At 41.9% G+C, this 14,133-nt stretch overlaps 1 protein-coding gene across 1 annotated transcript in view; it reads left to right on the top strand.

The window, feature by feature from the left end:
- The window catches only part of LOC147454263 (oxidoreductase, 2OG-Fe(II) oxygenase family protein), a 66,962-nt gene that overhangs the window by 24,670 nt on the left and 28,159 nt on the right, over window positions 1–14,133 (top strand). The window contains exons 2-5 of the mRNA XM_086516295.1: window positions 11,985–12,124; window positions 12,237–12,622; window positions 13,266–13,401; window positions 13,524–13,590. Coding sequence (XP_086372421.1) covers window positions 11,985–12,124; window positions 12,237–12,622; window positions 13,266–13,401; window positions 13,524–13,590 — 729 coding nt within the window. The remainder of the gene's footprint in view (window positions 1–11,984; window positions 12,125–12,236; window positions 12,623–13,265; window positions 13,402–13,523; window positions 13,591–14,133) is intronic.

Genomic DNA, 14,133 nt, shown 5'->3' with positions numbered 1-14,133 from the left:
TCAGTGGGAAGGCAAAGAAAAGTTGAAAATCCGGCACGGAAATTGAAGAAAAGAAAGAAGATTTAGGTAAATTTTTTTCGGTGGACAAGTTTGCTAGAACGGAGTACAAACATCAACTGCAGATTGGCATATGTGTGAATATATTGATTGAGTACTCCAGGGACCCGAGATTAGCGAAACACTTGAAGAATTACCTGATTGATAAGATTTACTCGAGATGGCATGTAGCCATTGCTTCTTCTCTTAGGTAGGGAGGAAAGCCGAAAGGATAGACGAGTGCAGAAAAGCAAAACCTATACTCTCAGAAAGAGATGGACAAGAATTCTTTGAAAAGAAGCTGAACCAAAGGACCATAAGAAGATAAATTTGAATGTTACAGAGAAGCAGTCGAGTGCAGAAGAAAAGGAAAGATGAAAGCAGAACTGGTACCACATTGCGTGGGGCCCAACCCGAATTAGATGAATGAAAGTACAAAACTTTGTCGCCCTTGGGGCAAAGTGAAAGACCAGGAAGCCTCATTTTTTCTTTGATGGAGGAGCCAAGGCCAATTTCTTGAATTGGTGGCTCAACTTGGAATTACTCTTGACAAGCTGAAGCCACAGGCAGAGGCACCCGGACGGGATGTTTCCATTTCACCGATCATTGGCAAACAAAGATTGGCAAACTTTGTTTGCAATGTCAGGGGTATTTAGGCCACGAGGACTTCTACATAATGCCCTTAGGAAGGTTGTGACGTCCTCCTCGAAATCCCTTGGTACCACAAAGACAACGCCGTGGTTGACTATCGGGCTGAGAAAGCGACTTTAACAAATGAAGGGCAAAGAGATTGTACTTACGGAAATTTAGTTTCTTTACTCGATTTTTCTTGAGAGAACTGAATGACAATTGAAGGTTAAATATGTTTGACCTTGAAAAGAAACAACAAGATTTTTTCTGCAATAGAGGCCGACCGTTTCTCTGAAGGCGTACAAAGCGAGCTACCTCCTTTACGTCGTGAAGATCACATGATTGATTCATGGTAGTACACCACCGAACTGGCCACCTTACAGCGTTAGTCGAGGCCAAGATAAAGAAATAGTGAACTAGAACAGATTTCCACATTACGAGGATCGATGATATACTCTACAGACTTCAGAATTCTACTTGCCGAATTGATATGAAGAGTGATTATCATCAGATCTATATTGCTCCTGGAGACGTCTACAAGATAGCTTTCAGGACGATTTTTTGGATTTTCACAGAATAACAATTATTTGTGGGTTTTCCAGACACTGAGGAAGCATAAATTGCTTATAAATGTGAAAAAAAGAGCGAGTTTTTCTTGCCTGAGATACATTTCTTGAGACACATTGTCTCAGTAGAAAGGGTACAGATAGACCCAGCCATACAGTTTGACGTCGCCTTCTCTGGAGAGTGGCTCTCAGAACATTCCAAGGTGCGACATGCGGCATATTACTTCAAAGGAACGGTGTCGATGAATGTCATCATGACTTGGCATCACTTGAAAATGACTGTGAAAGATACATTGGATGACTACTGCCAGAGATTTTGGGATACTTGTTTGCGAGAGTCTTCGTTTTGGAAAGTTACTCTGAAAGACCAGATTGAGCGGTTTTGCTGTGGTTTGCTAAAGAGATTCAAGACTATACTTTAAACCAGAAGTCTAACTCCATTTAGAGACTTAGGAGACATGAATGATTTGGAATGCATGCCGGCTCATTGACTTATGCGAAGGGCAGGATAGTATCCACCTCAAAAAGGCAAGAGTCTACCAATGAAGGGAATGAATCAAGGGAACCAGATGATATCTCATCATAGGATTTGGAATGCATGCTGGCTCATTGACTTATGCGAAGGGCAGGATAGTATCCACCTCAAAAAGGCAAGAATCTACCAGTGAAGAGAATGAATCAAGGGAACGAGATGATATCTCATCATAGGATTCTGGAGAATCAGAGGGTTCCGACGAACTAAGGGAACCAGATGCAAGTTTATCAAAGGATTCGTGAGAAAGCGGAATCAAATGATAGTGCGACTTAGGGTTCCGATGATTGACTCTGACGTGCAGACATGCTTGCGGCAGCTAAGGCTCGCAAGCACCGAATGGACTAGTCATCCATTCTGGAATGGTGTCGTAGGGTAAAATAGGGATCCTCTACCTGCTAGCAAACGGACTTATGACTAGGCTTTATCTTCTCTACCTCATAGTCGAGGACGACTATGATTTCAAGAGAGAGGTAATGTCCTAAAAACTAATATCTAATTCTCCCAAATGCTTTTCTCATGTTAAATTGATCTTTTTATATGGGGAGGTACCAGGGGAGTAAACGCTAGAATATTGGTAAGGCTACCAGACTGTTCTCAGGAGGGGTCCAAAGGAGGGAAAGGGATCCAAAGGAGGGAAAATAGGGATCCAAAGGGTGACAATCTGCAAAAGAGCAATGTGCATTAATGGAGCTTTCATGAAATTGGAAACTTCTTTGCCTTGTGTTCTTACTACCTGCGGTTCATTCAAAGGTTTGCAGAGGTAGCTTCCCCTTTGCACATTCTGACATAGAAAGTAGTCCCTTTCTCGTGGGGACCAGAGAGTTGACTGCCTTTCAGACATTGAAAGAGAAATTGACTACTGGACCAATTTTGGCTTTGCCGGACTTGCAAAAGCCATTCGAAGTATATTGTGATGCTTATGGTCGTAGTCTGGGAACGGTCTTAATGCAAGAAGGCCATGTGATTGCCTATGAAAGCCGATTGTTTTCAAGGCCGGAATTGACAACACAGATCTATGAGAAAGAGCTTTTGACAGTGATCCACGCTCTTACTCAGTGGCGACTTTACTTACTCGCAGCCGATTTTACGGTCTTTACTGATCATTAGAGTTTACGCTACTTCTTGTCACAGAAGAAGCTTTCGGAAAAAGCAGATGCAGTGGGCTAACATCTTGTTACAATTTCACTTCGAGATTGTCCATGTGTAGTGACATAAGAACTTGGTGGCATATGCTTTTTGTCCTGGAAGCCGTTAGTCTTGGCTATGTCCGTGATTCATCATAGAATCTTCGAGGACATGGTTGATTAGTACGCCACGAATCCGGATTTTCCAGATGTATTCACTCGAATACAGAATGGGGAGGTAGTAGCGGGATATTCCCTACGGGATGGCTACTTGATGAAGAAAACGATGTTGTGCGTTACACAACCGTTGAGGGAAAAGGTTCTGATTGAATGCCATTGTCCACGGTCACCGCGACATTGACATCACCTTGAAAGGTGTGGAGCGTTACTTCTTTTGGCCGAGACTCAAGAAGGATTTGGACGACTTTGTCCGCAGTTGCTTGGTATGCCAAAAGGTCAAGTTTGACAGGCATAAAGCACAGGGAAACTATTTACAGCCTTTACCCATTCCCACCCGCTCTTGGGAAAGTATTGCAATGGATTTCATTTTTTATCTCCCGAAGACACAGAGTGGGCATGATGGCATTTGGACTGTCATTGACAGATTTAGCAAGCAAGCTCACTTCATTTGTCACGTGACACATCCCAACCCTATGTGCCCGTGGACAGGCTACACCACAGCAGGGTTCAGTCAGTTTAGATTAGCAGTGATCTGGCACTTTTGTGAGTCTATTCGTAGACTGTGCATGCCCAGTCACTTAGCATAGATGCATATCCTCCGGTTGCACACAACATGATCATCGGAATTCCCATCAGAATCCATTAGCATCAGTTAGGGGAATTTTCCAATGCATTTAGCCTATTTTCCTATTTATTGGTTATTTTCACTTATTATTTTTAAGTGACTTTCCAACAAAAGTAGGTAGGGCAATTTTGCTAAGTTAATATATAAGCAAACCCAAGTTAGCACTTTCTGGCAGAAGAGGCAGCACGAGCTTCCCGCTCAATAGGCAACTTCTCAGCAATACCCCCCCTCATGAACCCCCATCGCCATACCTCCCACTTCCTCGGCGTTTTCACAGAGCATCAGCATCGCTTGAAGTCCTCCCCCTTCTGGCGTTAGTCCCCTTGCAGATCAGCCCCGCCCTCGGTGTTTTCCCGCGACAGAATCACTTCAGGCCTTAGCGTTTTTGTCCAGCAAGCTCAGCGTTTTTGCAGCCATCTACTAACGCTGGATCTGCTGGTCAATTCAGCGTTTTTCTTCATTGCATTCAGCAGAGCAGACATCAACTTTGTAGCGATTTCATCAGCAGATGAATAGCAGTCCTAGCGTTTCCTGTTTCCAGCCATTCGGCGGCAGACGCTCAGCAAATCACTAACACTAGGACAGCAGGTCAGCGTTTTTGGTTTGCAGCCTAAAAACGCAGATTTTCAGCATATGGAACAGTAGCAGATCAGCCCCCATTCAGTTGCAAAAGTCCCCCCAAGTTTAGCCCAAGAAAACACAGCCAAAACAGTCATTTTCAGCAACCGAAACAGTCCCCGAATTCAGCGATTACAAGATCTCAGATTTCAGCCATCAAGTCGTCGTCGTCACCACCGTCGTCGTCATCGGCATAGTCCCATTGCATGAGTCCATTGCATTCGCATTGTACACCTTTGTGCAATCAAAGTAGACCACTCTCGCCGACGAGAGTGGGGCCTTCGGAGGAGGGTTTTACAACCTCTCGGTGTCGTATCTCTTCTCTCTACTTCTCTCAGTCTCATTCACTTGCACGCACAATATCCACTCACTTTGTTCGTGACCACAACACTCTCCATAAGACGGAAAGCTCTCTCTTTCCCTAAGAACTAAAAGGAACCTTGAGCAATAAAGATCACTAAGCTTGAGAAAATACAACATTCATTCCGCTGCACCTAACATTGGTATCAGAGCTTTGAAAGTGTTCTGCATTACTCAAGGAAAGAACCACAAGAACCACAAGATTTTTTTTTGCTTGTTGCGATCGCACGAACCCAAGTTTACTTGGGCGTGGCGATTCCTAATCGTGTTTTGTTGAAGAGTGACAGGAATCCCAAGAAAGAAGGGCTTGTCCAGCCTCCCCTTGTGTCTCTTTTCACTCATTGAGAGTGGACCGTGCACTTAGCGGCCGGCCAATCGACGTGAGGTGGGAAAAAGCAACCTTGGTGTGAGCGCAAGGCCGCCAAGGGGTGCGCCCGCAGAAAAGGGTAGTACTCGGGTGAAGAGAAGATCCTTCTCAACGCGATTTGCAAGCGAAAGAAAACCTCAAGAACCCAAGAACCCAAGACCCTCAAGACTCAAGAACCTCAAGAACCCAAGATTCTCACGAATCAAGGACCTCAAGAACCTGAAGAACCCAAGTTCCTCGCGAGCTTAAGACCCCAAGATCATAGTGCATGGTCGTCACCCGAAGCGGCATGGATACTTTGCATTCAGGTGATGAGCATGAGAGAGGCGACGAAGGATTCTCCCCACCAGGAGATTTTTCCAACCCTCCCTATTCGCCATCTACGCCAGACCCTATGGAGGCAATGATGAAGCAGATGATGGCCATGATGGATAGACAGGAAGACAAGCGCCTTGCTTTGGAACGCAAGCGCGACGCAAGAAAAGAACGAAAAGAACTAAGGAAGGAAGAAGCAACAGCACGAAACGCAGCATTGGAGGTCGATTGTGCCGCTCATAGATTGGCTTTGGAGGCCGAGTGTGAAGCTCGACGAGAGCTACGCACTCAAGAATTGATTGCCAAGTCCTAGCCTCGAAGACCGAACCACCCAAAGATCGTGGGAGTTCGTCAAGTGGCGCAAGCCATGGCGCGGATTCTAACCATCCAGTTACAGAAAAGTTGATTTTCAGTAGTATGACGATAAGATGGATGCTACAGTTATTCATTCTTGGTTGCATCAATTTAATGCTTATTTTGCGACAACTAAGAAGACAAGCAATAGCAAAGTTTTGACGGTAGCTATGTACCTTGCCGGTGATGCCATTAATTGGTACCACGCATGGCAAGAGGCACAACTAGCTGTGCACCTAAAGGCAGCCGACGATTTCACGCCCCTCTCTTTTAGTTGGGCTGATTTCCAAGACAAGCTCAAGGCGCGGTTTATGTCACCTCAGTACCTTGCACGGTTAAAAGACGATTGGCGCGCTCTCAAGCAAAATAGTATGCCGGTTATGTCTTTTTCTAATCGTGTTTTGCAGCTAGGTACCCAACTACGCATGTCGGATGAAGAGCGCAAAGAGGCTTTTCTCTTTGGATTGGACGAGTATATCAAGTACGATGTCAAGGTACTCGATCCAATCGATCTCAACAAGGCGGTAACGGTTGCTCTCGCACAGGAGATGAAGCACAATAAGGGAAAGCCTAAGGAGAACAAGACTTCCACAAGTACCTCGTAGACTCCTCAGAACGGTAAGGACGGTAAGAATGGTAAGAATGATAACTCTTCTCACCAATCTTCCAACAGTATCTCATCAAAGAATTCTTCCAATGAATCTAAGGGTAAGGCTAACACAATTGCTAAACCTAAGCTTACTCCAAATGAAAAGGTAGCACAAGGAATTGTAGGAGGATAGATCACTTCGGAAGAACAAAGCACTTATTCTAAGGAAGGTCGTTGTTTTCATTGTCACATTAAGGGTCACATAAAAAGAACATGTCCTAAGCTTGAATCGAATGAATCTAAAGAACCCACAACACCCACTACATCTGTCAATGCAATGAATGGTAACACGATTGTGCCCAAAGTTTCTCAGGACCCTCCCATTGATGATTCTCTCATTAAATGTTATGGTCGTACGTCGGGGCACCGTTTTGTCATATTGTTTGACCCAGGTAGTATGCATGATGTGATCAGTTCCTCTCTTGTTGAGAGAGCCCGCCTCGAAGTTAGTCCGAGATCTCCTATCGAGGTCTCTGGCTTTCGTCCCGGTATGGACGCTCTCATCACCGAGGAATGCCTTGATGTGTTGTTTGCAATTCAACAGACTGCCTTCACTAGAAGATTTGTTGTTTCTCCTCTCTCAGGATGTGATACGATTTTAGGCATTAAGTGGTTTTGACTGATGCTGTCATAAAATTTGCGGCTAACACTATAACTCTCAATGTCGACAGTGATTCTCCTACTGTCTTTCATGGAGTGGATACTTCTCCTTCTCCATCTCTCATTGCTAATATGCAGGACAGGATTGAAAGGATTCGAGATAAGGAGACTCTCTCAATCTCTTTTTCTCCACAGCATGACACACAGGATTTGCATGATTGTGTGAAGCATGATGATGATTTGATTGACAATGATAAGCATGATGATTTGGATGACAATGACAAGCATGATGATTTGCATGATCAAAATGTGATTTCTCACAAGCATGATGAGTTGCATGAAGAAGATGTGATTGTTCACCAGGATGATGTGTTAGTGGATGCTTTTTCTAGCGAAGCTAACCTCGTTGTAGATTAATATGATTCTTGGCCAATGTTGGTCATACTGATATGATCCTCTTATCAGCTTCCGAGGACATACTATAACCCTTTGCAAGGATGGTCAGCTTATTACTTTGACCGACTTATTCCGCGTACAATCGGTGACTGTTGTTTCTGCACTACAAGTTAAATGGATGGTACGAAAACCCGATAACTTCACAACACTTTTGATGATACGTAGCACCGAAGATGTCGTAGCTGATTTAGTCCAATCCAAACCAACACCAAAACCAACAGCTTACCTTGAGCAACCTTTTTATAAACCCTACTTGGATATTTTTCCTGATGATTTGCTGAGCACCTTACCTCCTCGTAGAACAATAGATCATCCGATTGATCTAATTCCTGGTAGAGCTCCGCCTACATGAGCTCTGTATCGAGTCTCATATTCTGAATTTCAGGAAAGTCAAAGACAACTGGCAGAGTTACTAGATAAAGGTCATATTTGTCCAAGTAAAAGCCCTTTTGGTGCTTTAATCTTGTTGGTAAAGAAAAAGATGGTTGCTTGTGTATGGACTACCGCGCATTAAACAAATTAACAATTAAAAACAAATTTCTTCTTCCACGGATTGATGGATTGTTTGACCAACTTTTGGGTGCTAAAGTATTTTCGAAGATCGACTTGAAGTCTGGTTATCATCAAATCAGAATCAAAGCAAGTGATGAGTATAAAACGGCATTCATAACAATATGCACATTATGAATTTTTGGTAATACCTTTTGGATTAACCAATGCTCTTGCATTGTTTATGACCTTAATGAATGAAATTTTTGGTCCATATATAGATAAATTTCTCATCATTTACTTGGATGACATTCTGGTTTTTAGCAAGGATATTGCAGAACACAAAAAATATCTTCGTTTGGTGTTTTTAGTATTGCGGACTAATGTGCTTTATGTCAACAAGAAAAAGAGTAAATTTTTTCTTGGTTATGTTATATCAGTTGATGGAACAGTAGTTGACCCTCAAAAAATTAAAGTCATTGTGGAGTGGCCTCTTCCAACAACAATATCTGATGTTCACTCATTCTTGGGATTAGCAAATTTTTATCATACCAAGGTTTACAAATTTTCGGACATTGCTGCTCCAGCTTACTTGGTCTTCAGAAGCAGAGAAATCTTTTAATGATCTCAAACAGGCTTTGACAACAACTATAGTCATAGCCATTGCGGATCCCACAAAACCATTTCTTGTGATGACAGATGCTTCAGATCGTGCTTCTGGCGGCGTATTAATGCAAAATGAGAGGGTCATTTATTGCTATACAGATCCGTTATCTAGTCTATGACAAAGAGTTTCTAGCCATTGTCCATGCATATCGTACATGGAAACATTACCTTTTGGGAGCTGACTGTTGTCAAGACGGATCATCAATCATTACAATATATTTTTACGCAACCAGTTATGAATCCTCGATAAGGATGTTGGGTGGAATTTTTGGCAAATTTCCACACGGTCATATATGTGCCAGGACTTCAAAATTCGGCAGTAGATGCACTTAGTAGAATGCCTCAAGCTACGAATATGGTGATATCTATAGTTACATTTGATATTTTTGATTGTTTTAAGGATGAATACTTGACTGATCGAGATTTTGCTGAAGTTTTTCTAGTGCTTCGAACAAACACTCCTATACAGGCAGAAGTGGACTTGCAACATATACAATAGAAGACGATTTGTTGTATTATGAGGACAGAATTTGTGTACCACATAATTCGTGTTTGCGAAAGATAATTATTCAAGAATATCATGAAGTACCTTATGCTGCTTATCCAAGCATCAACAAAACGTACAAACTGTTGACAACTGTTTAATATTGGCCTCAAATGAAGCAAGATGTGGTGAACTTTGTCAAAGCTTGTCACTCGCCAAACTATGAAGGCGTCGCAACAATTACTACAAGGATTGTTACAACCTTTACCAATTCCAAATGAATGTTGGGAAAGCATCAACATGGACTTCATTACAACGTTGCCCAAATCTTCAAAATGCAATAATCAGACATTGGTTATGGTGGATCGATTTTCCAAAATGGCACATTTCATATCTTGCAGAATTACTGCTTCAGCACCAGATATTGCTTCATTATTTGTACAACATATACTTCGAATCCATGGATTACCAAAATCAATCATTTGAGATTGAGATCCAAAGTTTTGGACCTCCTTATTCAAATCATTGGGAATGGATCTTTTATTCAGTTCAGCTTATCATCCACAGATTGATAGGCAAACTGAATGAGTGAATCAAATATTGGAGGAAATGTTATGACATTATATAAAGACTCGACTTAATTCTTGGGAAGAATATTTGCCATTGGTGCAATTCGCTTACAATAACTCCTTTCACTCAGCAATTGGCATGACTCCCTTTCAAGCAGCCTTTGGACATACACCATTGATTCCTACAAATTTTGTGATACAACATAAGGTTGCTTTGGCAGATCAATTGGTAAATGAGATGCAAGATATTCTTATTCAGATCAAGGACAAGTTGACACATGTTCGACAGACTTATCAAAAGCAAGCAAATAAACATCGTCGCCATCGATATAAGACAATGAAGTCTGTCTATCTTAAGTTATGGCCCGAATATTATTGTCTTTTCAAGATTTTGAAGAAGTATTCTATAGTCAGTTACAGACTTGAACTTCCGAGCATGGGGAAAAATTCATCCAACATTTCATATTTCTTGGCTAAAGAAATATATTAGAGGAGATTCAATTATTCGGGATGTCTCATCTTATGTTCCAAAAATAGAAGAAGAACAATTGATTCTAGTTTCAAAACTTATTCTTGATGTTTGTCAAAAGGAGACAAGACGGAAGATTACTATAGAATTCCTAGTCAAGTGGATGGATCTTGATGAATCAGATTCTACATGGCAAATAGATGAGGAGATGCAACAATACCCTCAACTTCTACAAGAGTTCTTTGATAAACGAATGTCTATAATTTAATACACAAGGTTTTATTTTAAACGGGAGGAAATGTCACGATTGTGACGTATTCTTTATGTTTGTATTACCTTCCTCGCTTGGTTCTCTTGCAGATACGAAGATGTACCAGATCAGAGACCCCTGTTCTTGAAAGGATGAGCCTCTTCGTCCAAGAGTCGCACCTATTCGGCGAATAGCCATGCCTCTTTAGCGAATGGCTGCACCTCTACGCCTAATGGTCATGACTCTACAGCAGATGGACATGACTATTGGCCTAGAGTCGTGTCTTTTGACCTATGGTCATGTCTCTTCAGGTTCTATATAAGAACGCCCTTGTAACACATTTCAATCAATCAAACACATTTAGTCTCTGAGTCTCTTGTTATCAAGTTCTATTCGGAGTTCAGTTTTCATCTAAGTTTAAGTATGAATAAACACACATAGTAAGCGTGTTCTTCACATAACTCCCTTGGCAAAGAATCCAAAAAACAATCACTGAAACCATTCAAAAAAGTTGACTTACCTCTATCTAAGGTAGACAAATTGGATACAACTTCAGGTACTTCTTTTGCAAAGATCAAGTACGCAAAAAGATGATTCTTTATTGCAGATGAAATAGCAGAAGCAGAAACAAGTGGTAACATTATCGCCTTTAAGATTTACATCAAGGACATGAGTCTTTCCTCTTATGTACAAGGGTAATCTTTTTGCTGTAAGTATCCACCATAGCATGCAACCTGTAACACCATGGGATACCCAATAACACATCACAACCCTCAAGTGGTATAATATGAAATTCTTCCTGCAAGTAGGGGAGAGGGAGCAGTGGAGAGATGAAGCACTAGAGAGAGAGAGAGAGAGCTGGATCACTGGCAAAAACGCCAAGGAGAGAAAAAACGTTGGGGAGAGAAAACTCTAGAGAGAAGTGATCAGACACATGCTAGAGAGAGGGTGTGACCCAAATGCTAGCAAGCTCTGCTACTCACCATGCCCTACCCACATGGAAAACCCCACGACCCTAAAATATATGCCAAGGCCCTAATAAAAGGTGTAAAAGTCACTTAAGGCTTAAGCAACATATCGCCCACATTCTAGAAGGGGAAATGCAAAACGTAGGAGACTTTGACCTTGGGTAACCCTAGGAATAGGGGTCCCGCCTCATGCCAGCCTACTGAGTGGGCACAATAGTGGAGTGCACGATTGAAAAAGTCCGTCTACCTGAGGTACGGCCAGTCACGGCCACAAAACAGCCCTCACTCCCTAATCAGCTCCTGGGAGATACAGGAGCCACCACCGACTGACAGGAATTTGAAACTTTTAACAATTCAAATCCAAATACAAGGTGCTAGTAGAAGGGCATTTTTTCATGATTGGATGCCAAAACTCTCAATTTAAATTTTACTTTGTTCTCTCGTGTGTGTACATACTTTAAGGCTTATGTACCGGCATGATAAGTTTGGTACCGGCTGTCAATGTTGTCTATACTTGAATGCTGGTTTCAGGAGTAGAAGATTTCGGTACCCGTATCTGCTAAGAGAAATGTCTCAACTATGGAAAAGCTTGGTGTTTGACTTTGTTGATGTTTGTATGGCTGTATATAACAAGTGGGAATGTATGAAGACTTTTTATCTTGAACTTTGGGCAGGGAGTCAGTTCCACCAACAGACTTGTCGGAGGTACTAGACTTTCGAAAAATTAGGTGCAGCAGACTCACGAAGGAAAGTGGTATAAAAAGGGTAGATGAGGGGTTGCAGTGGCCTGTTTTCATGATGGAGAAACATCCCGGTATGACATATTATCGAAAGGAGTTGTATGGATATTGAATTTGCATCACCTTTGGCATCTCTTGAAGCACAATGTAATATGATTTATGCAATATTTTTTGAACTACTTTCAGGATTCTATTTTATTCCCGAAGCCTTGGGAGTGGAAGAACAGATGCATTGGATCGAAGAGAGTCTTACAACCTTTCCTCAGCCGCCAAATCGGACCAATCACACTGCTACTTATGGACCGATTTCTGATTTGTGGAGTAGAGCTCAAAGTGGAGAAACGATAGAGCAGCCAACAGAAAAAAGCAACAATTCTACTCCTGCCATGCTCGGCAAGCACGCCTCCCACTCAACTGTCACACCCCAAGCTCTTGACCAAACTATGTGGAGCGCGGTAGAAGTTTCTACGTCTGAGAGCAACAAACATAGCCACTCAATGGTGATACCCATGAAAAACCTTCTTCGTAAGCTGCGATGGGCCACACTTGGATTGCAGTTTGATTGGTCAAAGGTTTGTTTCAATTCATTGTGGACAGTTTATGACTGTTGAATGAATGAGCTGTTGTTTTGTTGCCATGTTGCATGAAAAAGGTTTGTTATTAGTAACAAAGGCCGACTGAAAAAGTTTCAGAAGCTAAGTGTGTTTGGCGGTCTTGTTGCCTTTGAATGATGTAAGTTGCATATTATGTGGCGGAGAATGAGCAAATGGTTGGGTGCACTTATAGATATTTCACTAATGATTGAAGTGCTCATGATACAAATCAAGCCTCAAGTAAATGGCATGTGAAGTGTGGGATTTGCATCATCATTTCATCAAAAGCAAATGTCTACTAATATCCTCAGAAAGTATAGTTACAAAGGTACTTAGCGGCCGAGAACGGGGAAGATTAATTGGCTTGGGTTGTGAGTGTGACCGTGAGGTGGCAGATTATGTCCCATTTCATCTGTGTGGCACCTAAAAGTACAGATTAGAAAATTGAAAGAATTTATAAGCAATCTCGTTGCTTTAGGTTCATCAAAACTATATTTTTGCATTGATGTAGTGGTACGGAATGAAGCATCGGTGGATTTGGATGTTTCTTCATAAGAAAAACTTTCATATGCAAGGATTAGCAAGAGATGCACTAATGTTTTCATCTCCCTGGTGTTTACAGAGGGCCTATGATTTGTCTCTACCTCACAATAAGATACCACAAGACCTTTATGAACTGGCGAGCAAGCTTGCAAAGCCTGCTATGAATAATTCCCAATTTCATGCTGAAGCTGCCATTGTGAATTATTTTGGATGTGGTAATTGCTAATACTAATGTCGGCAATGGCAGTGAATTCAATTATTCATTGGTGTGGATTAGAAGTTTCAAGTATTATACAAAAGAAATTACTACATTGATGAACACTCTTCTTTTGCTTAGATGATATGCTGGGAGGGCACCTTGACGATATGGAAAAGGATTGGAGTAAGCCAATTGTGAGCATCAGGTGTGTTTAGAGATCTTATGTTCCACTTCGAATTTTCTTTGGTGGCAACATTATTTATATACATAGTTTCCAGATCAGCTGCTCCCTTTATTTTCCTGAGAATGCATTTGAATGGCTCCTCTCTCTCTCTCTCTCTCTCTCTCTCTCTCTCTCTCTCTCTCTCTCTCTCTCTCTCTGACCTAGGAGATCCTATGCTCATTGCAGTAAATGTAAATAGGCAGCTACCTACAGTAACATGGGAGAGAAAATAGCTGTTACGAAGCAGACCTTGAGGGATGGCTGATGAAACGACCCTGTTTCAACTCAAGAATAGACTAGAAGAACTAGGAAAAGCTAGAGAAGCCATGAAGAATGGAAAGTGGGCAGTCTACAGAGGAGGGAAACAAAAATTAGATATTTCCATGCCACACCCCCCTCAAGGATGAAATGGACATTCCTAGCATTGATATGGCAGAAAATCCCACCTTCTAATGGTTAATTATCATTCTAGTCCCAACTCTAGGAGTCATAAAAGTTTTCCAAAGCTAGTATAGTTTTTTTCCG

This window comes from Adiantum capillus-veneris, chromosome 7, assembly GCF_014529385.1.
Source record: "Adiantum capillus-veneris isolate H3 chromosome 7, ASM1452938v2, whole genome shotgun sequence".
Lineage (NCBI taxonomy): Eukaryota > Viridiplantae > Streptophyta > Polypodiopsida > Polypodiales > Pteridaceae > Adiantum > Adiantum capillus-veneris.
Note: the sequence above shows the minus strand (reverse complement) of the source record. Positions and strands in the feature narration are given on the sequence as shown.